Here is a 24,498-nt window from a genome sequence, read left to right as displayed (position 1 = left end):
ATTATGGTACATTTTTCTTTTTCTGTTAGCTCTGGTGGACTAACACTACCCAGTTTCTCAATAAATATGCCCTGATTTTAATATCAAATTCTAGTCCAGAGGCTACCCAGCAAATAATAATATAATACAGAGAAGAGGCGTGGCTTAATGGAAAGAGCACGGGCTTGGGAGTCAGAGGTCGGGGATTCCAATCCCAACTCCGCCACTTGGCCGCTGTGTGACTTTGGGTAAGCCAGTTCACTTCTCTGGGCCTCAGTTACCTCATCTGCAAAATGGGGTTTAAGACTGTGAGCCCCCCATGGGATAACCTGATCACTTTGTAACCTCCCCAGCACGTAGAATAGTGCTTTGCACATAGTAAGCACTTAATAAATGCCATTATTATTATTCGCAACACTTATTTCCCATTTTACAAGTGAGGAAACTGAGGCTCTGAGAGGTTAAGCGATTTGCCACATTAAGTGATTCTGGTCACACACAAGATCGGCAGCAGAGCTGAGATAGAACCCAGATCTTTTGACTTCCAGCCCTGTGCTGAGACCTATTCTGGTTTGGCACAAGAAATAAGCCCCAGAGCTCCTTTTTCAATACATAGAAGTAATGATATTTATCAAGCAGCTATTGGAAGTGATGAATACACTAAAAATGATCATTCTGAGTTCTCACTGGAATGTTTTTGCTGATGGCAGGAACGACAGCTATGGGATGAACACACTAAAAATGATCATTTTGAATTCTCACTGGGATGCTTTTGCTGATGGCAGGAACGGCAGTTATGGGATGTGATGAATACACTAAAAAATTATCCTTTTGAATTCTCACTGGGATACTTTTGCTGATGGAAATAACCGGATAGCTGTTTGCTCTAAAACACTCTCAGGATAAATTCAGTGATGTATCTGAAGACATCCCTACCGTATTTTGTCTCTTTAAGATAAAGCAACACGATTAAGTGGTGCTCAGGGAGAATTTCCTGCAGATGATGATGAAAAAGTCTTAGGATTCCCTAAACGCCTCTCTCAATTCTCAGCTCAGCTACAAGAACCGTTCAGGTACACAGCTCCTCTTACCTTTGAATTCCCGATTTTCAGCGGCAATAAATAGCAGGAGCCTGCTTGATCCCGGAGGTGTCCCCTTCTAAAAACAAAATCAATCCCACGAGTTCCAGACACCCAGGCTTTCCTCGGCCACCAAGGGCCGGCTCCAGAACATTATCTCCACGATGCAGCACGCCAGACGTCCACTACATAGTCAGTGATGGAGAAAGGGGGGAGATGGGGGTCTTAGGAAGTTTGCAACCCTGAGGGTAAAGGTGGGAGGTCGTGGCTAGCTCGTCCCCTCTTCTTCCTCCCCTCCCCAGGTGATAGAGGGGTCCCCGGTGTCCTGGACCCCCGTTGCCCACCGTGGGAGTCAGCCCACCCTGGAGGGAGGAAGAGGCAGAGAGGAAGGCAAGGTGAGAAAGGATGGAGCCCGCAGGACCTGGCTTGGCACAAGAAATAAACCTCAAAAAAGCTCTTTTTCAATACACAGATGCAATGATATTTATGAAACAGCTAGAGGATGTGATGAATGTACAAACTGAAAACTATTCTGGTTCTGCACAAGAAACAACCCTCGAAGCTCTTTAGCAATACATATAAGCAACTATATTTATGAAGCAGCTAGGGGTTGCGATGCATGCAGAAACTGAAAACTATTCTCATTTTGCACAGGAAATACGCCTTCTAGGCTCTTTTTCAATACATAGAAGTAGTGGTATTTATTAAGCAGCTATTGGATGCAATAAATGCTCTGAGAACTACTCTGCTTTTGACAATACACCTCAAAAAAGCTCTTTTTCAATACATGGAAGTAATGGTATTTATGAAGTAGCTAGTGGATGTGATGAATGCATGGATTGAGAACCATTCTGCTTTTACACAAGCAGCAATGTCTCAAAGCTCTTTATCAATATAAATAATTGTATTTATGAAGCAGCTAACTAAAACTAAAACTGTGAACCAAAACCTATTCTGGTTTTGCACAAGAAATAAGCCTCAAAGCTCTTTTTCAATAGAGGTGGTGATATTTATTAAGCTGCTAATTGGTTGCAATAAATGCTCTGAGAACTATTCTGGTTTTGCATGAGAATAAGCCTCAAAGCTCTTTATCAGTACATATAAGTAATTTTATTTATGAAGCAGCTAGGGGATGCGATGAATACACTAAAAATGATCATTTTTGAGTTCTCAATGCGATGCAGAATACCTACGCTTTGCACGTAGTAAGCGCTTAATTAATGCAATTATTATTATTATTATTCACTCCACACTCTCCACTCCATTGAAACCTGGAACCTTCCCCGTCCAGAACTTGACAGAGATAAAAGACAACACTCTTCTGGAGCCCTACACTCATTTTACTCTCACCAGTCACCCCAGTGGGACCCTAGGAAGAGAGAATCCACAATTCTAAGGCTTGAAAAGAAGAAAGTTGGGTCAAAACCCAGAGGATTCAGCCTCAGCCATTGGTCCTAATCCCTGCTCCTCTATTTGCTGTGTGACCTAGGGCACATCAATTCCTTATTCTGGGCCTCTGTTACCCCATCTGGAAAATGGGGATTTAGACTGTGAGCCTCACATGGGACTGTGTCCAACTCGATTTGCTTGTATCCACCCCAGCGCTTCATAAAGTGCCTGGCACATAGTAAGTGCTTAATAAATGCCATCATTATTATCAGAATTATTACTGCAGCAGCACCGTTTGAGAGCTAAGTGGGACAGAACAACAACTCTGTGTAGAGCCCTTTGCTGGGCACCGGCTGTTGTGAGTTCGCTGTGGGCAGGGATTGTCATTGTTTATCATTGTATTGTACTTTCCCAAGTGCTTAGTACAGTGCTCTGCACACAGTAAGTGCTTAATAAATATAATTGAATGAACGGAGGAATGCAGGAAATTCTTCGGAATGCTGTCCTTGATCAGCTTTCAGACTAATGAAACACACAAACTGTAAAAGTTAAAAGAAATTAACTTTTTACTAAAGTTAAAAGAAATTGTAAACACCTCAAAAGCAGAGACCTTGTCTCTTAATAAGGATAATAAAAATAACTGGCATTTATTAATCCCTTGCTATATTTACATTAGGGTAAATATAACATTAGGGTAGATACAACCCTATCCTTACAGCCTAAGAGCAAGGGAGAACAGAAATTGAATCCCCATTTTACAGAGAAGTTGAGTGATTTGCTTAAGGTTGTACAGCAGAGGCAGAGGGAGAGATTAGAACCCAGGACCTGTGACTCCCAGACTGGTGTTCTTTCCACTAGGTCATACTGCTGTTGCCTCTATTATTCATATATTAGGTGCTCAAAATCATTATTTGAACATAGGAATAAATGATAAAAAAGGAAACAAATAAATAAAATAAAGCAATTAGCCCATGAGAGGAGAGGGGAGAGAGGGGATTAGTTGGAGAAGACCTCCTGGAGGAGGAGGCATTTTAGAAGATTTCTCTGTAATAGGAGATGTGTCCACAGGGTCATAGCCCAGAATGAGATAGGGAGAAAAAGCAAGATGGGGAACACTCAAGATACAGGCTTGGGTTAAAAAGATCCAGTAGAAAGCGATCAGGGGCCATTGTGGATTACAAGCAGAGTGCTTTTGTTTAAACATCCCCAAAAGAAACTAGACTAGAAACATGACGTCATTCTGCCCACATCTCTGAACTCCTCAGAAATCACTCACCCCTCTCTTCATCAAGCAGAAACCCCAAATCTTTGGCTTCAAGGGCCTCCAGCAGCTCTCTGTGGCCTAACACATCAGATTTCTTCAATCACTATGTTCCAGTTTGCAGTCGTGATTCTTACCCAGTTAACCTTCCTCATTCGCTCCTTTCCTGCCTCTCCCCTCGTTCACAATGTCTCTCCTGCTTCGAATTCCCTCCCTCTTCCAATCCACCTGATCATAATAAATTCCACTGATGATGATAGGTCATGCCACCTTACGAGAAAATGGAACAGCTGAGGGTCCAGAAATCTCACTGTGGATGGGGAACAAGTCTACCAATTCTGTTATACGGTATTCTCCCACTCTGCACACAGTAAGTGTTCATTAAATACAATTGATTGATTGATACAACTTTTTTGGGGGGTTTTAGGACCTTTGCTTGTAGTTGAGACAGCTGAGGCACAGCGAAGTCAAATGACTTGTCCAAAATCACGCGGGAGACAAGTGGCAGAGCCGGGATTAGAACCCAGGTCCTCTGACTCTCAGGCCTGTACTCTTCCTTCTGAAAATGGGAACAGCAACCGTTCCTCAGTGGGCCCAAATACCTCAGAGGGCAAAAAGCGTAGAGGATTTACATACAGTAAGTGCTCAATAAATATGAGTGAATGAATGGAGGATGAAATAGAATGGGCAGTGTGGAATGGTTTGCAGATAGTGGGCATGAAGAATAAATAGAAGCAGTGAAAGCCTAGTGGAAAGGGCATGGGCCTGGGAATCAGAAGGACCTGGGTTCTAATCCCAGCTCCTCCACTTCTCTGCTGTGAGACCTTGGACAACACACTCAACTTCTCTGTGCCTCAGTTTCACCATCTGTGAAAAGGAGGATTAAGACCATGAGCCCCTATATGGGACCAGTATTGATGATCTTGTATTTACCGTGGCACTTATTGCGGTGTCAGGAACAAAATAAGCTCTTAACAAATACCATGTACCTTCTGGGACATAGGTTTTGGAAAGTCAAAGCTTTTCATGAACATTAGCTAATTAAATTTCACAGCCCTCCCCAGGGTGAACGGAAATATTAAGAGGTGGGTTGGATGAATCCAGAAAAAGGAACAATTACATTCAAAGTGGCAGATTTGGCTTTAATCATGATTTTAATGGCAACTTTTTCTAGCCAGAAGATGAGACTTTTTATTCCACTTCACAAAAGGTGTGTCTTGTCATCATCATCATCATCATCAATCGTATTTATTGAGCGCTTACTATGTTCAGAGCACTGTACTAAGCGCTTGGGAAGTACAAATTGGCAACATATAGAGACAGTCCCTACCCAACAGTGGGCTCACAGTCTAAAAGGGGAAGACAGAGAACAAAACCAAACATACTAACAAAATAAAATAAATAGAATAGATATGTACAAATAAAATTGTCATCTGTTGTCGAGGAGGTCTACAAGCAGAAAAGACGTTGCGGGCCTGGTGCAAAAAAAAAAAAAGATTCTATACTCTGAGAAGAGGAAAGGCAATAGAATATCACATAGACTACATTTCAGTCGGAAGTTAAGAATGTGAGGTGAGAAAGAATGAGAGAGAGAATTGAGGCTTCGAGGGATAATTTTTCCTAAGGAACATTTGGAATCATCCGGGTGTCATGGCCAAATGAGAACTCTTAGTCACAGTAGTAATCGCGTTTATGGAGCTTTATTATGTGCAAAATGCCAAGCTAAGCCCTGGGGTTGTTATAAGGTAAACGGATTTGTCCCGAGCCCTACACTTGGGCTCCTAATAAAAATGGGAGTAAACGGGACAATAACAGGGAAATGCAAGACATCAGTACATTTCAAAATAAAACACAGTTCCTGAAAGCAGCAAGGTTCAGTGGAAAGAGCACAGGCCTGGGAGACAAAGCCCCCTTTTCCCTCTCCTCCTTCCCATTCCCCTCGCCCTACCTACTTCCCCTCCCCACAGCACCTGTATATGTGTTTGTACAGATTTATTACTCTATTTATTTTACTTGTGCATATTTACTATTCTATTTATTTTGTTAATGATGTGCATCTAGCTTTATTTCTATTTATTTTGATGACAACACCTGTCCACATCATCATCATCATCAATCGTATTTATTGAGCGCTTACTATGTGCAGAGCACTGTACTAAGTGCTTGGGAAGTACAAATTGGTAACATATAGAGACAGTCCCTACCCAACAGTGGGCTCACAGTCTAAAAGGGGGAGACAGAGAACAAAACCAAACATACTAACAAAATAAAATAAATAGAATAGATATGTACAAATAAATTAAATAAAGTAATAAATATGTACAAACATATATACATATATACAGGTGCTGTGGGGAAGGGAAGGAGGTAAGATGGGGGGGGATGGAGAGGAGGAGGAGGGGGAGAGGAAGGAAGGGGCTCAGTGTGGGAAGGCCTCCTGGAGGAGGTGAGCTCTCAGCAGGGCCTTGAAGGGAGGAAGAGAGCTAGCTTGGCGGATGGGCAGAGGGAGGCCATTCCAGGCCCGGGGGTCGACGGCAGGACAGGCGAGAACGAGGTACGGGGAGGAGATTAGCGGCGGAGGAGCGGAGGGTGCGGGCTGGGCTGGAGAAGGACAGACAGGAGGTGAGGTAGGAGGGGGCGAGGTGATGGACAACCTTGAATAGTAATAATAATAATAATAATGGCATTTATTAGGCGCTTACTATGTGCAAAGCACTGTTCTAAGCGCCAGGGAGGTTACAAGGTAATCAGGTTGTCCCACGGGGGCTCACAGTCTTAATCCCCATTTTACAGATGAGGTCACTGAGGCCCAGAGAAGTTAAGTGACTTACCCAAAGTCACACAGCTGACAATTGGTGGAGCCGGGATTTGAACCCATGACCTCTGACTCCAAAGCCCGGGCTCTTTTCCACTGAGCCACGCTGCTTCTCTGAAGCCCAGAGTGAGGAGTTTCTGCCTGATGCGTAGGTTGACAGGCAGCCACTGGAGATTTTTGAGGAGGGGGGTGACATGCCCAGAGCATTTCTGCACAAAGATAGTAAGAACTCAATCAATATGACTGACTACTCTCCCCAAGCATTTAGTAGTGCTGTGAACACGGTAAGTGCTCAGTAAATACAATTTATTGATTTATTGATTGTGCAATCACCTTAGAAACTCTGAAGGTGAATTTTACAAACAAAGCTGCCACCCTAATAGCTTTCTCAGTGTGAATGAGTCTGTGAGGTTCCCTTCTCTACTGGCTAATCTCCTATAAAAACCAAGCTATCCTCCTGCTGCTGTTTTCTTTAAACACTGGTCACCATGGACACAGCTCAGGTGAGCAGCCTAAGCCAATCTTAGGAGAGAGAAATCCATGAGACATTCAAATTTTATGTAAACTGGAATGTTTCTGGGATCCGATTTAGTCATCACTAGCAAAAATGTAAAGGGCAACAGATAAGTTAGCCCTAGAAAAAGGATTTTATTTAAGCTCCCCCACAGTGGTGTCTGCCTAGTAGAATCCAAGCAGTCTCAAGGAACAGGATTAAAGGAAACCATCACTCAAAAAAACAACAAACAAAAAACCTCATAATTCTACAAAGATTAATGAACAGAAAAAGACGGACTATCATGATTATTTCTCTCTGATCAATTTTGTTACTTGACAAAAATATTCATTTCCTACAGGTTTCAGGGCTATCAAGAGTTGAACTTATATGAAATAGGATGTCTGCTGATATTGTGACATGGTTGTTCTATTCCTGGACTCAACCGATACCAAGTAGAACAACAGATAGCCCCTTTAGCAATGGTATTTATACAAACTCAGACCGTGTTGTCTGGGAAACAAATTCTGCAGACAGACACTGAATAATTTACAGTGATAATGTATTAGAACAAAACGGGCACCCGTTGAACCGCAAAATATCTTCTTAGGTGTCCTCTGGGTGTGAAAATAAATGCCACCGACAGCGAGACTTCATCATTCTGATAGATGGTGCAGAACACTGCACCTTGGGTGAGGATAATATCACAGAGTTGGCAGACACATATGTATGAACTTAAATCCTGTAGGGCTGAGGGAGGGGTGAATCGAGGGGACAAATCCAAGTGCAAGGACAACTCGGAAGGGAACAGGAGAGAGGAAAGAGAGGGTTTAGTCAGGGAAGGCCTTTTGGAGGAAATGTGCTTTTATATATAGAAGCAGCGTGGCTCAATGGAAAGAGCACGGGCTTTGGAGTTGGAGGTCAGTGGTTCAAATCCCGGCCCCGCCACTTGTCAGCTGTGTGACTTTGGGCAAGTCACTTAACTTCTCTAAGCCTCAGTTACCTCATCTGTAAAATGGGGATTAAGACTGTGAGCCCCCTGGGACAACCTGATCACCTTGTAACCTCCCCAGCGCTTAGAACAGTGCTTTGCACATAGTAAGTGCTTAATAAATTGCTCTACAGCCCCCTCGTCCCCCTCTCCATCCCCCCATCTTACCTCCTTCCCTTCCCCACAGCACCTGTATATATGTTTGTACATATTTTTTTTACTCTATTTATTTATTTATTTTATTTGTACATATCTATTCTATTTATTTTATTTTGTTAGTATGTTTGGTTTTGTTCTCTGTCTCCCCCTTTTAGACTGTGAGCCCACTGTTGGGTAGGGACTGTCTCTATATGTTGCCAATTTGTACTTCCCAAGCACTTAGTACAGTGCTCTGCACATAGTAAGCGCTCAATAAATACGATTGATGATGATGATGATAAATGCCATTATTATTATTATTATCATTATTATTATTAAGGCTTTGAAGGTGGGGGGTAGGTAAGCAGCTCCTTACACGGAAGGCATTTCCAATCTACCGGGGGAGCAGCGTGAATGGACAGCCAGGTGATCAAAGAACATGCACAAAATAAGCAAAAGATATCTAATATGGGTATCTTTTGTGGGCATTTTATATCTATAACAAATGTATAAAAGTAACCTAGACGTCTACATGGCTCCTGAGGACCTAGACTGTGGGCTGTAGAGCAATAAGCTCATTGTGGGCAGGGAATGTTTCTCTTTTTTATTTTATTTTTTTGATGGTATTTTTTAAGCGCTTGCTATGTGCAAAGCGCTGTTCTAAGCGCTGGGGGGATACAAGGTGATCAGGTTGTCCCACGTGGGGCCCACAGTCTTAATCCCTATTATACAGATGAGGTAACTGCGGCTCTGAGAAGTTAAGTGACTTGCCCAAGGTCACACAGCAGACGTGGTGGAGCCGGGATTTGAACCATGACCTCTGACTCCAAAGCCCGTGCTCTTTCCACTGAGCCACGCTGCTTCTCTTCATTGTTATAGTGTACTCTCCCGAGCGCTTAGCCCAGTGCTCTGCACACAGTAAGCGCTCAATAAATACGACTGACTGATTGACGGACAGGAAAGCTGTTCTAGGTGGAGTCTCTGTTGGATATCTCCAACAGCTTCCAATCAATCAGCGGTATTTATTGAGTGCTTATTGCTAATAACAACGATGGTATTTGCTAAGTGCTTATGAAGTGTCAAGCACTGTTCTAAGCGCTGGGGTAATCAGGAATGATCTTGTAACAAGTTAATAGTAATAATAATGATAGCATTTATTAAGCGCTTACTATGTGCAAAGCCCTGTCCCACATGGGGTTCACGGTCTTAACCCCTATTTTACAGATGAGGTAAACTGAGGTTTAAGGTGGAAGGAGACTTCTGCCCGTCCAAGCCTTCCCCTGTCCCCTACTGGGATATAAACTCTTCGGGAGCAGCTAATGTGTCCTTTGTTTTGTACTAACTCATTCATTTAATTGTATTTATTGAGTGCTAACTGTGTCCAGAGCACTGTACTGAGCACTTGGGAGAGTCCAATACAGCAATAATACAACAATACTCCCTGCCCCCTGAAGTGCATCATCGTTAGGGTGTGTTCCACCAGTTCTCCCGCTGTCTCCGCAAAGAGGCCCGGACACGCACCGAACGATCGCTCAGATGCAAAAAGCAACGCAACCGGTTTAAAAAAGTCAAGTCTTCCAAGGACTGCTTCAATTGTATTGCCTGATTTCAGTTCCATTTTTCTCTTTAACAAAAAGTAAAGTCCACTTGGTTTCCTTTGCCGGTACCAGGAGGGAATGGGAGGAAGGCTGGCAGACGTCTCCTTTAAAAAAGAGCGCGAGTTGTGTCTAAGTTCGGCTTGCAGTGGCTGAAGTCCGTATTCCAGTTCTGGTCGGGGGGAACGACAGGAGACGAACCAAGAGGGAGCTGAATGGTCTCATGATTCCTGCGGTGGCATGTAAAAACAAAATAATCAAAATTGTGTAACGAACAAGAAACTGAATTAGCGTGCCCGTTTTTAAGAATTGGCTTACATGCTGACTACTTCACTTCTCTGGGCCTCAGTTCCCTCATCTGGAAAATGGGGATTAAGTCTGTGAGCCCCCCGTGGGACAACTTGATTACCTTGTATCTACCCCAGAGCTTAGAACAGTGCTTTGCACATAGTAAGTGCTTAATAAATGCCATCATTATTATTATTATTATTGTTACTCCTGCTAAGTTACTGCACGTACTGAGAAGCAGCGTGGCTCAGTGGAAAGAATACAGGCTTGGGAGCCAGAGGTCATGGGTTCTAATCCCGGCCCCGCCGCTTGTCAGCTGTGTGACTTTGGGCAAGTCACTTCACTTCTCTGGGCCTCAGTTCCCTCATCTGGAAAATGGGGATGAAGACTGTGAGCCCCATGTGGGACAACCTGATCACCTTGTATCCCCCCAGCGCTTAGAACAGTGCTTTGCACAAAGTAAGCGCTTAACAAATACCATTATTATTATTATTACTGGACTGACTTCAAAAGACTGTGAGCCCCACGTGGGACAACCTGATCACCTTTTATCCCTCCAGCGCTTAGAACAGTGCTTTGCACAAAGTAAGCGCTTAACAAATGCCACCATTATTATTATTACTGGACTGACTTCAAAGCTAAGAATTTTTATGTCCCCTTTTACTCTGAATGACAAATCATCATCATCATCATCAATCGCATTTATTGAGCGCTTACTATGTGCAGAGCACTGTACTAAGTGCCTGGGAAGTACAAATTGGCAACATATATAGTCCCTACCCAACAGTGGGCTCACAGTCTAAAAGATCAAATACGTACACACACACACACACACACACACTCAAGCTCTCTCTCACTCCCTTAATAAACAATCCAATTCTGGTTGCCATGATATTCTAAGAACGGCAAACAACGTGATTCTAGTGTAATAAATCCCCAACAACTGGTAAGGCTCTATATTTTCACTGAAAATATATTTGGCTTTAAATGCTATTAAATGCTATTAGATAAATGCTAGTGAGAACATTTATCTAAAAACTGAAGTGACACACACATGTCCTCAGTCAATTACGATCCTTCCTGAGCACATTTTTCATATCTGGGGAAACTCCTTAGCCTCAAGGGAAACAAAAATGCTCTCAGATGTTAAAACTGCATGTGAAAAATCATTCCTACACCAGTTTTTAATCTCTTAGGGTGATCTTTAATTAGAGAAGCAGTGTGGCTCGGTGGAAAGAGCCCGGGCTTTGGAGTCAGAGGGCATGGGTTCAAATCCCGGCTCTGCCAATTGTCAGCTATGTGACTTTGGGCATCATCACCATCATCATCAATCGTATTTATTGAGCGCTTACTGTGTGCAGAGCACTGTACTAAGCACTTGGGAAGTACAAGCTGGCAACAAGTGGGCAAGTCACTTAACTTCTCTGGGTCTCAGTGACCTCACCTGGAAAATGGGGATGAAGACTGTGAGCCCCCCGTGGGACAACCTGATCACCTTGTAACCTCCCCAGCGCTTAGAACAGTGCTTTGCACATGGTAAGCACTGAATAAATGCCATCATTGTTATTATTATTAGCTATGTATTATCATTAGTAGTAAAAGTATATACTGAGCGGCCGTCGGCTGCAATGCACTATACTAAACACTCGGGAAAGAACAACAGAAACAAGGGGCCCCACTGGAGCTTACATTCTGACAAAGGAGACAATGTCCAGCCTGATTAACTTGTAGTTCCCCCAGCGCTTAGAGCAGTGTTGGCACATTCATTCGTTCATTCAATCGCATTTATTGAGCACTTATTGTGTGCAGAGCACTGTACTAAGCGCTTCGGAAGTACAAGTTGGCAACATACAGAGACAGTCCCTACCCAACAACGGGCTCGCGGGCACATAGTAAGTGCTTAACAAATATCACTATTATTACCATTATTAGCTGGGGCAAAATTTACAAATGAGTAATCGGGATAAAATGTTTTATGTAAAAAAAATTGATTTTGTATAGCCTTAATTTCCTTCAGAGACTAATTACATGTTCTAATGATTGTTTTGATTGGATAATCAGTGACATCTGATTTACAGGCTGCACTGCATCTTTATACAGTGACATGCTCCACTTTGCTACATTTAAACAGCATTCTAACTGCTAATGGTAGTTCAGTACCCAAAGAAATCATAACGTCGTGCTTCTTTAAATTCCCATTTAATTCTCCCTCCCCCAGATAACTTGTCCCCTTGATCACTTAGAAAACTTCAGCAACCCTGATCATTTAGAAGAATGACAAACACACCAAGTAGGACAGGAATACTCACAAAAAGCTGAAGTAAATCAGGACTAATGAGGCCCTGCTTTTCTGGTTACAAACTGTCATTTTCACGCAGGCAAGCAGTTTGGAGCTCTGACTTCAGGGTTGCGATGTGGTTCTGATAGGACGTCATTTCTCTTTCTAGCGTAGCAATTCTAGAGCTTGCGAGCTGATAGATGTCCATGAAACTTTTAATCACGGCCTTAAGAAATACACACCACGTCAAAAGCAATTCAAATAAATCTATTCCCACAAGGAAGAACTTCCGTAATTTTACCAGGGAGCACACTTCAAATCCTACAAGATGGTTGGAGAAGAGATCAGAAGGGTTATCGTGCCAGAACTGGAGAATTTAGGGACAACATATTTTGTATGGCATCTGAGTTTGCAAAGTAAAGGCTTTTGCATTGTAAATATTGACGGTATGTGTTGAGCACTCGCTCCGTGTCAAGCAATGATCTTGTAACAAATTAATAATAATAATAATGTTATTTGTTAAGCGCTTACTATGTGCAAAGCACTGTTCTAAGCGCTAGGGAGGTTACAAGGTGCTCAGGTTGTCCCACGGGGGGCTCACAGTCTTAATCCCCATTTTACAAATGAGGTAACTGAGGCCCAGAGAAGTGAAGTGACTTGCCCACAGTCACACAGCTGACAATTGGCAGAGCCGGGATTTGAACCCATGACCTCTGACTCCAAAGCCCGGGCTCTTTCCACTGAGCCACGCTGTTTCACTAATCAGTTCAGGCACAAGTCTCTCTCTGCTCCTAAAGGGGCTCAAAGCCTCATTAGGAGAGAGATCAAGTACCGAATCCCCACTTGACAGATGAGAAAACTGAGGATCAAAGAAGTGATTTGACCAAGGTCACACAGCAGGCAAGTGGCGGGACTCCTCTTTCCATTAGGCCGCACGGCAAAGGTAGAGATTTAAAGATTCCTAGTAGATTACTGTTAAACCTCTTTTAACTTCCAAATTAGAAACAGAGTGGGCTAGTGGATTGAGAACGGGCTTGGGAGTCAGAAGGACCTGGGTTCTAATCCCAGCTCTGCCACATTCATTATATTAAAAGAAGTATAAATCTATTTGTTATATATGGGCAGATATACTTAAATGCAATTTAATGTTCACATTTACTTAATTGACTTCTAAATAAAATTGGAAATTTCCCGACAATCTGTACTCGCCCAAGGTCACACAGCAGGAAAGTGGCAGAGATGGAATTAAAAAGCAGGCCTTGGGCTCAATCCGTCATGATGAATGAATCATCTATCAGGCCACGCCGCTTCTCCAGTACGTTAAATTTATGATCACAGGGAAAAAATGTCTAATAAATAATAATGGCATTTATTAAGCACTTACTATGTACAAAGCACTGTTCTAAGCGCTGGGGAGTTTACAAGGTGATCAGGTTGTCCCACATGGGGCTCACAGTCTTAATCCCCATTTTACAGATGAGGGAACTGAGGCCCAGAGAATAATAATAATAATAATAATGGCATTTATTAAGCGCTTACTATGTGCAAAGTACGGTTCTAAGCGCTGGGGAGGTTACAAGGTGATCAGGTTGTCCCACGGGGGGGTCACAGTCTTAATCCCCATTTCACAGATGAGGGAACTGAGGCCCAGAGAATCAATCAATCAATCAATCATTCGTATTTATTGAGCGCTTACTGTGTGCAGAGCACTGTACTAAGCACTTGGGAAGTACAAGTTGGCAACATATAGAGATGGTCCCTACCCAACAGTGGGCTCACAGTCTAAAAGGGGGAGAACTTAAGAGAAGTCAGAGAAGTTAAGTGGCTTGCCCAAAGTCACACAGCTGACAAGTGGCGGAGCCGGGATTTGAACCCATGCCCTCTGACTCCAAAGCCCGGCCTCTTTCCACTGAGCTATGCTGCTTCCCTTGAAGTGACTTGCTCAAAGTCACACAGCTAAGTGGCGGAGCCGGGATTTAAACCCATGACCTCTGACTCCAAAGCCCGGGCTCTTTCCACTGAGCCATGCTGCTTCCCTTGAAGTGACCTGCTCAAAGTCACACAGCTAAGTGGCGGAGCCGGGATTTGAACCCATGACTTCTGACTCCAAAGCCCGGGTTCTTTCCCCTGAGCCCCGCTGCTTCCCCAATTCTACCGATTCTCCTGTCTTGTGCTTTTCCAGACGCTTAGTCCAGTGCGTGGCACACGGTAAGCGCTCGATAAATACCGCCGACTGACAGAATGGGAAGGTCTCCAGTCGATTCTGACCACGGTGCATTTGCAGGCGCGGCTCCGTCCTTTTCCCGCGGTTCGCTTTTCTCCGCATCTCAGTCGTCGGCGGGGTGATTTCTGCCCCTCACCTGGCAAGCTGCTCCTTCCGGCCGCCCCTTGAGCCCCTCCTCTCCGACTAAGTTCTCCAGGGTCACCCTGGGGAGCTGCAGCGTGAAGTCCCCCTCGGTGGCTGATGTCCACGACAGTGAGATCTGATCTCTGATCTAACAGGGGACGACCAAAAGACACCAAAAGAAAAAAAAAACAACAACCAGTATCAGCAGGGACACTCTTTCGGATGAAAGCAGCATGGAGTAGTGGAAAGAGTACGAGGTGGCAGAAGGTCGAGGGTTGATGATGATGATGACATTTATTAAGCGCTTACTCTGTGTACAAAGCACTGCTCTAAGCGCTGGGGAGGTTACAAGGTTGATCAGGTTGTCCCACGGGGGGCTCACAGCCTTCATCCCCATTTTACAGATGAGGGAACTGAGGCGCAGAGAAGTGAAGTGACTTGCCCAGAGTCACACAGCTGACAATTGGTGGAGCTGGGATTTGAACCCATGACCTCTGACTCCAAAGCCCCTGCTGTTTTCCACTGAGCCACACGGCTTCTCTATGTTCTGAGGGTTCTGATCTTGGCTCTTCCACTTGTCGGGTGTGTGACCTTGGGTGAGTCACTTCACTTCCTCTGGGCCTCAGTTCTCTTGCCTGTCAAATGGGGAAGGACGCTGTCCCCAAACCAATTGCTTGTATCCACCCCAGCGCTTAGTACGGTACCTGGCCCTTAAATATCATAATTTCTATTATTACAGACCAGACCACGGTACTCAGCGCTTGAAAAGCCCTCCTCTCTCCTCCCTATTGCGAGGGCTCATTAAATACCGACGATGATGATTAGGATTATGAACCTAAAATTAGAAGTTTAAATCTTAGGTATCGCTTCAGCCGCGGTAGTTCCCCTGACACGACTGATCCAGCCAGAGAAGCAGTGTGGCCTAGTGGCTAGAGCACGGGCCTAGAAGTCAGAAGGACCAAGGGTCTAATCTCAGCCTTGCCCCTAGTGTGCTGTGTGACCTTGGACAAGTTACTTCACTTCTCTGTGCCTCAGTTACTTATAATAATAATAATAATGGCATTTAGTAAGCGCTTACTATGTGCAAAGCACTGTTCTAAGTGCTGGGGAGGTTACAAGGTGACCAGGTTGTTCCACATGGGGCTCACAGTCTTAATCTCCACTTTACAGATGAGGTAACTGAGGCACAGAGAAGTTAAGTGACTTGCCCAACGTCACACAGCTGACAATTGGCAGAGCCGGGGTTTGAACTAACTCATGACCTCTGACTCCAAAGCCCGTGCTTTTTCCACTGAGCCATGCTGCTTCTTCTGAATTTAGTCAATCAAACTTATTGAGTGCTTACTGGGTGCACAGCACTGCACTAAGCGCTTGGAAAGTACAATTCGGCAATAGAGACAATCCCTCCCCACTACGGGCTCTTCCCAAGCGCTTAGCACAGTGCTCTGCACACAGTAAGTACTCAATAAATACGATTGATTGATTGATTGAAGGGGAGACAGACATCAAAACAATCACCGACCCTGTGTGAATTTAGAGGTAGCCACCAGGGGGCAGCAAAAGACAGTTACCGCCTCTGTGAGGATGATAAAAATAATAGTAATAATGGTACTTTTTATTATTATTACTAATCATCATCATAATAATAATGTTGGTATTTGGTAAGCGGCAGACCACAGTCACCGCCTCCGTGTGGATTCCAAACCGCTACCCTGCTGGTTCAATCTCTCATCCTCTCCGGACTGGATTACAGCATCAGCCTCCTCTCCGGATCTCCCATCCTCCTGTCTCTCCCCACTTCAGTCCACACTTCATGCCGCTGCCCGGATCGTCTTTGTGCAGAAACGCTCTGGGCATGTTACTCCCCTCCTCAAAAATCTCCAGTGGCTACCAGTCAACCTACGCATCAGGCAAAAACTCCTCACCCTTGGCTACAAGGCTGTTCATCACCTCACCCCCGCCTACCTCACCTCCCTTCTCTCCTTCTCCAGCCCAGCCCGCACATTCTGCTCCTCTGCACTCACCTCCTCACGGGACCTAGTTCTCGCCTGTCCCACCATCGACCCCCGGCCCAACTTCCTCCCCCTGGCCTGGAATGCCCTCCCTCCACACATCTGCCAAGCTAGCTCTCTTCCTCCCTTCAAAGCCCTACTGAGCTCACCTCCTCCAAGAGGCCTTCCCAGATTGAGCCCCCTCCTTCCTCTCCCCCTCCCCATCCCCTCGCCTTACCTCCTTACCCTCTCCACAGCACCTGTATTTATGTATATGTTTGTACATATTTTTTACTCTATTCATTGTACTTGTACATATTTATTCTATTTATTTTACTTTGTTAATATGTTTTGTTTTGTTGTCTGTGTCCCCCTTCTAGACTGTGAGCCCGCTGTTGGGTAAGGACCGTCTCTGTATGTTGCCAACTTGTACTTCCCAAGCACTTAGTACAATACTCTGCACACAGTAAGCGCTCAATAAATACGATTGAATGAATGAATGAATTCCGAGATGGCCAGCAGGGGGCAGCAGAACACAGTAACCATCTCCATGTGGATAACAATAATAATAATAATAATAATAATAATAATAATAATAATGGTATTCCTTAATAATACTAATAATGATGGCATTTATTAAGCACTTACAATATGCAAAGCACTGTTCAAAGCGCTGGGGGGATACAAGGTGATCAGGTTGTCCCACGGGGGGCTCACAGTCAATCCCCATTTTACATTTGAGGTAACTGAGGCGCAGAGAAGTTAAGTGACTTGCCCAAAGTCACACAGCTGACAGTTGGCAGAGGTGGGATTTGAACCCATGACTACTGACTCCAAAGCCCAGGCTCTTTCCACCGAGCTACGCTGCTGCTCACTGTTGACAACTTGGACTTCCCAAGCGCTTAGTCCAGTGCTCTGCACAGTAAGTGCTCAATAAATACGATTGATGATTGAATGAATGACTGAATGACTTGACACCTGCCCACATGTTTTGTTTTGTTGTCTGTCTCCCCCTTCTAGACTGTGAGCCCACTGTTGGGTAGGGACCGTCTCTATATGTTGCCAACTTGTACTGCCCAAGCGCTTAGTCCAGTGCTCTGCACACAGTAAGCGCTCAATAAATACGATTGAATGAGTGAATGAATGAATGACTTGACACCTGTCCACATGTTTTCTTTTGTTGTCTGTCTCCCCCTTCTAGACTGTGAGCCCGCTGTTGGGTAGGGACCGTCTCTATATGTTGCCGACTTGTACTTCCCAAGCGCTTAGTACAGTGCTCTGCACACAGTAAGCGCTCAATAAATACGATGAATAAGCGCTCAATAAATACGACTGAATGAATGAATTATCATCATCCACAGGGAGGCGGTGACTGGGTTCTGCTGCCCCCTGGTGGCCACCTGCAAATCCACAGGGAGGCGGTGACTGGATTCTGCTGCCCCCTGGTGGCCACCTGCAAATCCACATGGAGGCGGTGACTGCGTCTGGTGGCCACCTGAAAATCCACACGGAGTGGGTGGCTGTGAACTGTTGGTAACAAATACCAACATTACTACTATTATTATTATTATTATTTTTAACAAATACCATCATTATTATCATCATCATCATCCACATGGAGACGGTGGCTATGTTCTGCTGCCCCCTGGTGGCCACCTGCAAATCCACAAGGAGTCAGTGGCTGTGTTCTGTTGGTAACAAATACCAACATTATTAATTATTATTATTATTATTATTATTATTATAATTATTATTATTATTATCAACGACAAATACCATCATTGTTATCACTATCATCATCCACCCGGAGGCGGTAACTCGTTCCGCTGCCCCCTGGTGGCCACCTGCACATCCACATGCAGACAGTGGCTGTGTTCTGTTAGTAACAAATCCCAACATTATTATTATTGTTGTTATTATTATTAACAACAAATGCCATCATTGAGCCCGTTGTTGGGTAGGGACCGTCTGGCTCAGTGGAAACAGCCCGGGCTTTGGAGTCAGAGGTCAGGGGTTCGAATCCCGGCTCCGCCACATGTCTGCTGTGTGACCTTGGGCAAGTCACTTAACTTCTCTGAGCCTCAGTTACCTCATCTGTAAAATGAGGATTGACTGTGAGCCCCACGTGGGACAATTTAATCACCTTGTATTCTCCCCAGCGCTTAGAACAGTGCTATGCACATAGTAAGCGCTTAACAAATGCCATTATTATTATTATTATACTTCCCAATCGCTTAGTATAGTGCTCTGCACAGAGTAAGCGCTCAATAAATACGATTGAATGAATGAATGAATGAATTTTACAGGCGCGGAAACCAGAGAGGTTAAGCAGCTGGCCCCAGGTCACCGGGCAGGCCAGAGGGAGAGCTGGGACTAGAACCCAGATCTCCGGACTTAATGATAATAATAATGATCCTATTTGTTAAACGCTTACTATGTGCCAAGCACTGTTCTAAGCGCTGGGGTAGATAGACGGTAATCAGGTCATCCCCCGTGGGGCTGTCTTCATTCCCATTCTACAGATGAGGCAACTGAGGCACAGAGAAGTCAAGTGACCTCAGTGCTTAGAACAGTGCTCAGCGCATAGAACAGTGCTTTGGACATAGTAAGCACTTAACAAATGCCATTATTATTATTATTATTATTATTATTCACCTGTAAAATGGGGATTAAGACTGTGAGAACCCTTGTGGGACATGGACTATGTCCAATCTGATTGGCTTGTATCTACCCCAGTACTTAGTACAGCCAGGAAATGTGTCTGTCTATTGTTATATTGTACTCTCCCAAGCGCTCAGTACAGTGCTTCGCCCATAGTAAGGGACGCACTTTCATTTTCGTAACTGTTTCTACAATATTAAGAGCATTCTGGGGAGTAGATTTTTAGTATAACATATATTTCCACTGAAGAAAAGTCATAAAACCACCTGCCTTCTACCAGAGTTGTACTTTGTCATGCTAATAACCATGCATATAAATAAAGCAACCAATATGCCAAGGGAACGGTGATTTAACAATGCAAATTAAAATTACAAGAGCATAAGGATGACAGCTAATACCTTGTGAAGATTGTCTTCCACGGATTTCATGTGAGCTGCAATACATTCTTTATCTCTGTTAAAAAAAAGGGAAATTTGGATTAGTTTTCTAAAAGAAAAGCTTTACTAAGTCAGATAGTCTGTCCATACAAATACATATAAATATATATTATTCATTTTCTCCTTTCTTAATTCCTGACAGGAGTTCAACAGAGTTTTCCCTGGAGTTTCTCCCAATCTTAATGGCTTGTGTCAGATGCATGAATGCGCGTGCTCTCTCTCTCTTTCTCCTGTAAATATTTAAATAAAATGAATATAATCAGGAGCATAAATGAACATTACTCATTCTGGAAAATATATTGGCTAAGAAATAAAAAAATGAGTCGTTCTTACAAACACTTTTCTGTTTTAATGTTACTTGTAAATTCCTGCATGGTCTGAGTTGCTTCTTGCTGCTTTTGTGACTTAGGAAATTATAATCGCAGTTCAATGCCAACCGAATAACTTCTCAAAAATCCATACCTGTGCAAATTTCTAGACAGAGTCGGCCATCACAGAAGTGGCAATTGTTTTATTAGCACTTGCAAATTATGCTTACTAAAATGTGAATCGAAAAAACGCTTTATGTGAAAATGCTGAAAATGAGAAGTATTTGACTGCAAGTTATGACGTGACGGAAGAGCTCTACACATCTGCCATTATTATTATTATTATTATCTTTCCTTAGTTTCCTCACACTGGGCTTCCACAGATGATCATAAAAATTCCATCTCCCTGCCCCTTCGTAAGCAGCAATGAACTGAATGCAGGTGGCTTTTCCACTGAGAATGTAGATGTACCTGACCGACAAATACTGATCACCTCATTTTGGGATCCTAGGAGCGTAAAGGCAATTTTATCATAAAACTGCACATCCCAAAATAAGTCGGCAAAATGCTTGGATTCGGTCTCTGGTCGAGACTGAAGGATGGCGCTTAGTCCTGAGACCACAGGGTGGAAAGCCTGCCTGGAGGAAGCGATCATATTGCTAGTGGTTTGCGCAGAGCCTTTAATAATAATAATAATAATAATGACATTTATTAAGTGCTTACTATGTGCACAGCATTGTTTTAAGCGCTGGAGAGGTTACAAGGTGATCAGGTTGTCCCACTGGGGGCTCCCAGTCTTCACCCCCATTTTACAGATGAGGGAACTGAGGCCCAGAGAAGTGAAGTGACTTGCCCAAAGTCACACAGCTGACAATTGGCGGAGCCAGGATTTGAACCCATGACCTCGGACTCCATAGCCCGGGCTCTATCCACTGAGCCACGCTGCTTTCCAGCGTGGCTCCCTCTCGTCCCTGTCTCAGTCGTGTTTCCGCTACGATTCAAAGTAAACTACATGAGTAGGTGGGTGGGACACAGTGCTATATACAGCAGAGTGGCCTAGTGGACAGTGAGCATGCCTTGGAGTCAGAAGGACCTGGGTTCTAATCCTGCCTCTGCCACTTGACTGCTGCTGTGCGACCCTGGGCAAGTCACTTCACTTCTCTGTGCCTCAGAAAGGGCAGGGACTTTGGAGTCAGAGGTCATGGGTTCAAATCCCAGCTCCGCCAATGGTCAGCTGCGTGACTTTGGGCAAGTCACTTCACTTCTCTGGGCCTCAGTTACCTCATCAGCAAAATGGGGATGAAGACTGTGAGCCCCCCGTGGGACAACCTGATCACCTTGTAACATCCCCAGTGCTTAGAACAGTGCTTTGCACATAGTAAGCGCTTAATAAATGCCATCGTTATTATTATTATTATATAATGGTATTTGTTAAGCGCTTACGACGTGCCAGGTACTACATTATGCACTGAGGGAGATACAAGCAAATTGGGTTGGACACAGTCCCTGTCCCACGTGGGGCTCAATCAATCAATCAATCAATCGTATTTATTGAGCGCTTACTGTGGGCAGAGCACTGTACTAAGCGCTTGGGAAGTACAAGTTGGCAACATATAGAGACAGTCCCTACCCAACAGTGGGCTCACAGTCTAAAAGCACTATTCTAAGCGCTGGGGAGGTTACAAGGTGATCAGGTTGTCCCACGTCAGGCTCACAGTCTCGCTCCCCATTTTACAGATGAGGCAACTGAGGCTCAGAGAAGTGAAGCGACTTGCCCAAGGCCACTCAGCAGACAAGTGGCGGAACCGGAATTAGAACCCATGACCTTCTGACTCCCAGGCTCATTATCTATCTAATAGGGCAGTGATTGTGTCTACCATCTCTATCAGAATGTACTTTCCCAACCATTTAGCAAAGTGTTCTGCACACAGTAAGTGCTCAAAACATACGATGGAATGAATAAACCAGGGAAGAGGTTATAATTAACTTAAGAAAGCACATTTACATCTTCTAGACTGTGAGCCCGTTGTTGGGTAGGGACCATCTCTACATGTTGTTGATCTGTACTTCCCAAGAGCTCTGCACACATTAAGCGCTCAATAAATACGATTGAATGAATGAATGAATGAATTTTGAAAACAGAATATTTAATGAAACTATAGGTGATTTATTCCGATTGGGGTTTGAATAAATAGCCTGCAGTTCACTTTTAATACCATTTCTAAAATGATGTTTGAACTCTGAACAAATTCTTTTTGCTCTGAAAAAATAATACATTTTAGAAACCATGACTTGTGTAAAAGGCAAATGTCAGTACAAATCTTTTAGGTCTGATTAGAACAATGAAAAATGTGCAATTAACTCTTCACAGCAATCGGTAAAAAAAATTTCTAGTCTAACCTTATTTACCTTTCGTTAACCAATAATGACATTGGTTTAGTGTGTACTAAGTCTGAAAATTAAACAAAATCTGAAAAGCCTGTAGCACATATTGAGAGTGTTTTGATTATCGCTGTCAATCTTATACAGAAAATAATTACAATAAAAATAACCATAACAATGTAGTATTTATCAGACACTTACTACAAGCCAAGCACTGTTCTAAGCTCCGGGGTAGATATAATTTAAGTAGATCGGACAAAGCACCGGTCCTATACGGGGCTTATAGATGAGGAAACTGAGACCCGGAGAACTAAACGACTTGCCCAAGGTCATATGGAAAGCAAGTGGTAGTACCGCAATTAGAACCCAAGTCCTCCTGACTTCATATTTAGTTGTCATCAGCCCCCCTAGGTTTCTCCACAATATTTTGCAAGTAACAAGCTGGCATATAAACCTTAGTGGGGGTGGGGGGGAGGCATCAATGTGTGGAAAAATGAACGCAACACAATTTGACTTTTACGCAAAGCAGGTTTTACATTTAATCCCGCCTCACGCAAAAAACACAGTTTCAAACTGAACAGGAGATCGGGTTACGTACGTTTCTGAGCATTTTCATACTTTTTTTTTCCAGAGTTCTCAATACCGGAGACAGATCATACGCTGGGCTTTTAGTTTTCTTTTTTGAGGTTACCTCAAGGGATTTTAAAGAATGAGATGGCTGAACTTTTGTTTTCTCCCCCCACCTTACTGCCCAGCTCTACAAACCCACACCTGAAAGCAAGGCTTCATCTTTTGTTCATCCACTCATTCGGCCAGTCAGTCAGTGATATTTATTGAGCACTTGCTGTGTGCAGAGCACTGTACTGAGCGCTTGGGAGAGTACAATAATACATCCATCATGTATTCAGCACCGAACAGGGTCGATCCATCAATCCTATTTATAGGGCGTCTACGGGGTGTGCCGGGCACTGAACCAGATGCTGGCGAGGAGCACAGCCGAGGTGCAAGGCCTCTGTCCTAAGTGCTCCCTTCCCGAGTTTCCAGTGCTCACTTGGCAGCCAGGCGGAGGGCCCTTTCTGCATCGCGGATGCTCTCCTCCAGACGACGCTTCTCCTGCTCCAGCTGGGTAACGTGTCTGTTGAGCTGGCGAAGGGACTGATCTTTTCTTCTCAGCTCCGACTTGGCCTCGGACAGACTCTGAAACCGGACCGAGGTGGGCGTTATTTGTGCGCCCCAATAATCGGCTTCGGTCTAAACGCTACGGGCTATAAAGACGGAGGAATGTGGACTCGCTGTGAAGGGGAATTTGACCAGGGTCGAACACATTTGGGGCCAGAATTTTGCTTCCGGAACAATTAAAACCCTAAAGCTCTTAATATTATTATTTTTTTTTTATGGTATTTGTTAGGGGCTTACTATGTGCCAAGCACTGGACTAAGCGCTGGGGTAGATACAAGTTAAGCAGGTTGGACACAGATCCTGTCCGCATGGGATCTCGCAGTCTTAATCCCTATTTTAAAGATGAGGGAACTGAGGCACAGAGAAGTCAAGTGACTTGCCCAAGATCACACAGCAGACAAGTGGTGGAGCCGGGATTAGAACTCACATCCTTCTGACTCCCAAGTCTGTGCTATATCCACTAGGCAACAATGCTTCTCTATTATTATTATTATTAATTATTATTATGTTAAGGGCAATGTTCCAAACATCATCATCATCATCATCAATCTTATTTATTGAGCGCTTACTATGTGCAGAGCACTGTACTAAGCGCTTGGGAAGTACAAATTGGCAACATATAGAGGCAGTCCCTACCCAACAGTGGGCTCACAGTCTAAAAGTAAACACTGTACTAAGCATAGGGGTAAAGATTAAATAATCAAGTCAGGAACAGTGTCCCTGTCCCATATGGGGCTCAGAGGATGAGGGAGTAGGATTTAATTCCCCTTTTACGGCTGAGGAAACTGAGGCATGGAGAAGTGCTGTATGATGCATGAGAGTTGAGAAGTTTACTTAATAAAAAACAATTAAAAACAAAGACTTAAGGGAATAGCACACAGAATTCA

At 44.0% G+C, this 24,498-nt stretch overlaps 1 protein-coding gene across 3 annotated transcripts in view; it reads right to left on the bottom strand.

Annotated features, from left to right (window-relative positions):
- Positions 1-12,342: 12,342 nt before the first annotated feature.
- Positions 12,343-24,498, bottom strand: part of LOC119939668 (coiled-coil domain-containing protein 171-like) — a 56,224-nt gene continuing 44,068 nt past the window's right edge. For 2 of the 3 annotated variants that reach the window (XM_038759827.1, XM_038759829.1), the window contains 4 exons: positions 23,484-23,629; positions 19,704-19,758; positions 14,667-14,801; positions 12,343-12,532 (listed from right to left, as the gene is read on the bottom strand). In XM_038759827.1, coding sequence (XP_038615755.1) covers positions 12,383-12,532; positions 14,667-14,801; positions 19,704-19,758; positions 23,484-23,629 — 486 coding nt within the window. In that variant the 3' untranslated portion in view covers positions 12,343-12,382. The remainder of the gene's footprint in view (positions 12,533-14,666; positions 14,802-19,703; positions 19,759-23,483; positions 23,630-24,498) is intronic. The other variant, XM_038759828.1, reaches the window with a different exon arrangement.

The sequence above is a fragment of the Tachyglossus aculeatus genome, chromosome 17 (assembly GCF_015852505.1).
Source record: "Tachyglossus aculeatus isolate mTacAcu1 chromosome 17, mTacAcu1.pri, whole genome shotgun sequence".
Lineage (NCBI taxonomy): Eukaryota > Metazoa > Chordata > Mammalia > Monotremata > Tachyglossidae > Tachyglossus > Tachyglossus aculeatus.
This window is presented reverse-complemented; position numbering and strand designations above follow the sequence as displayed.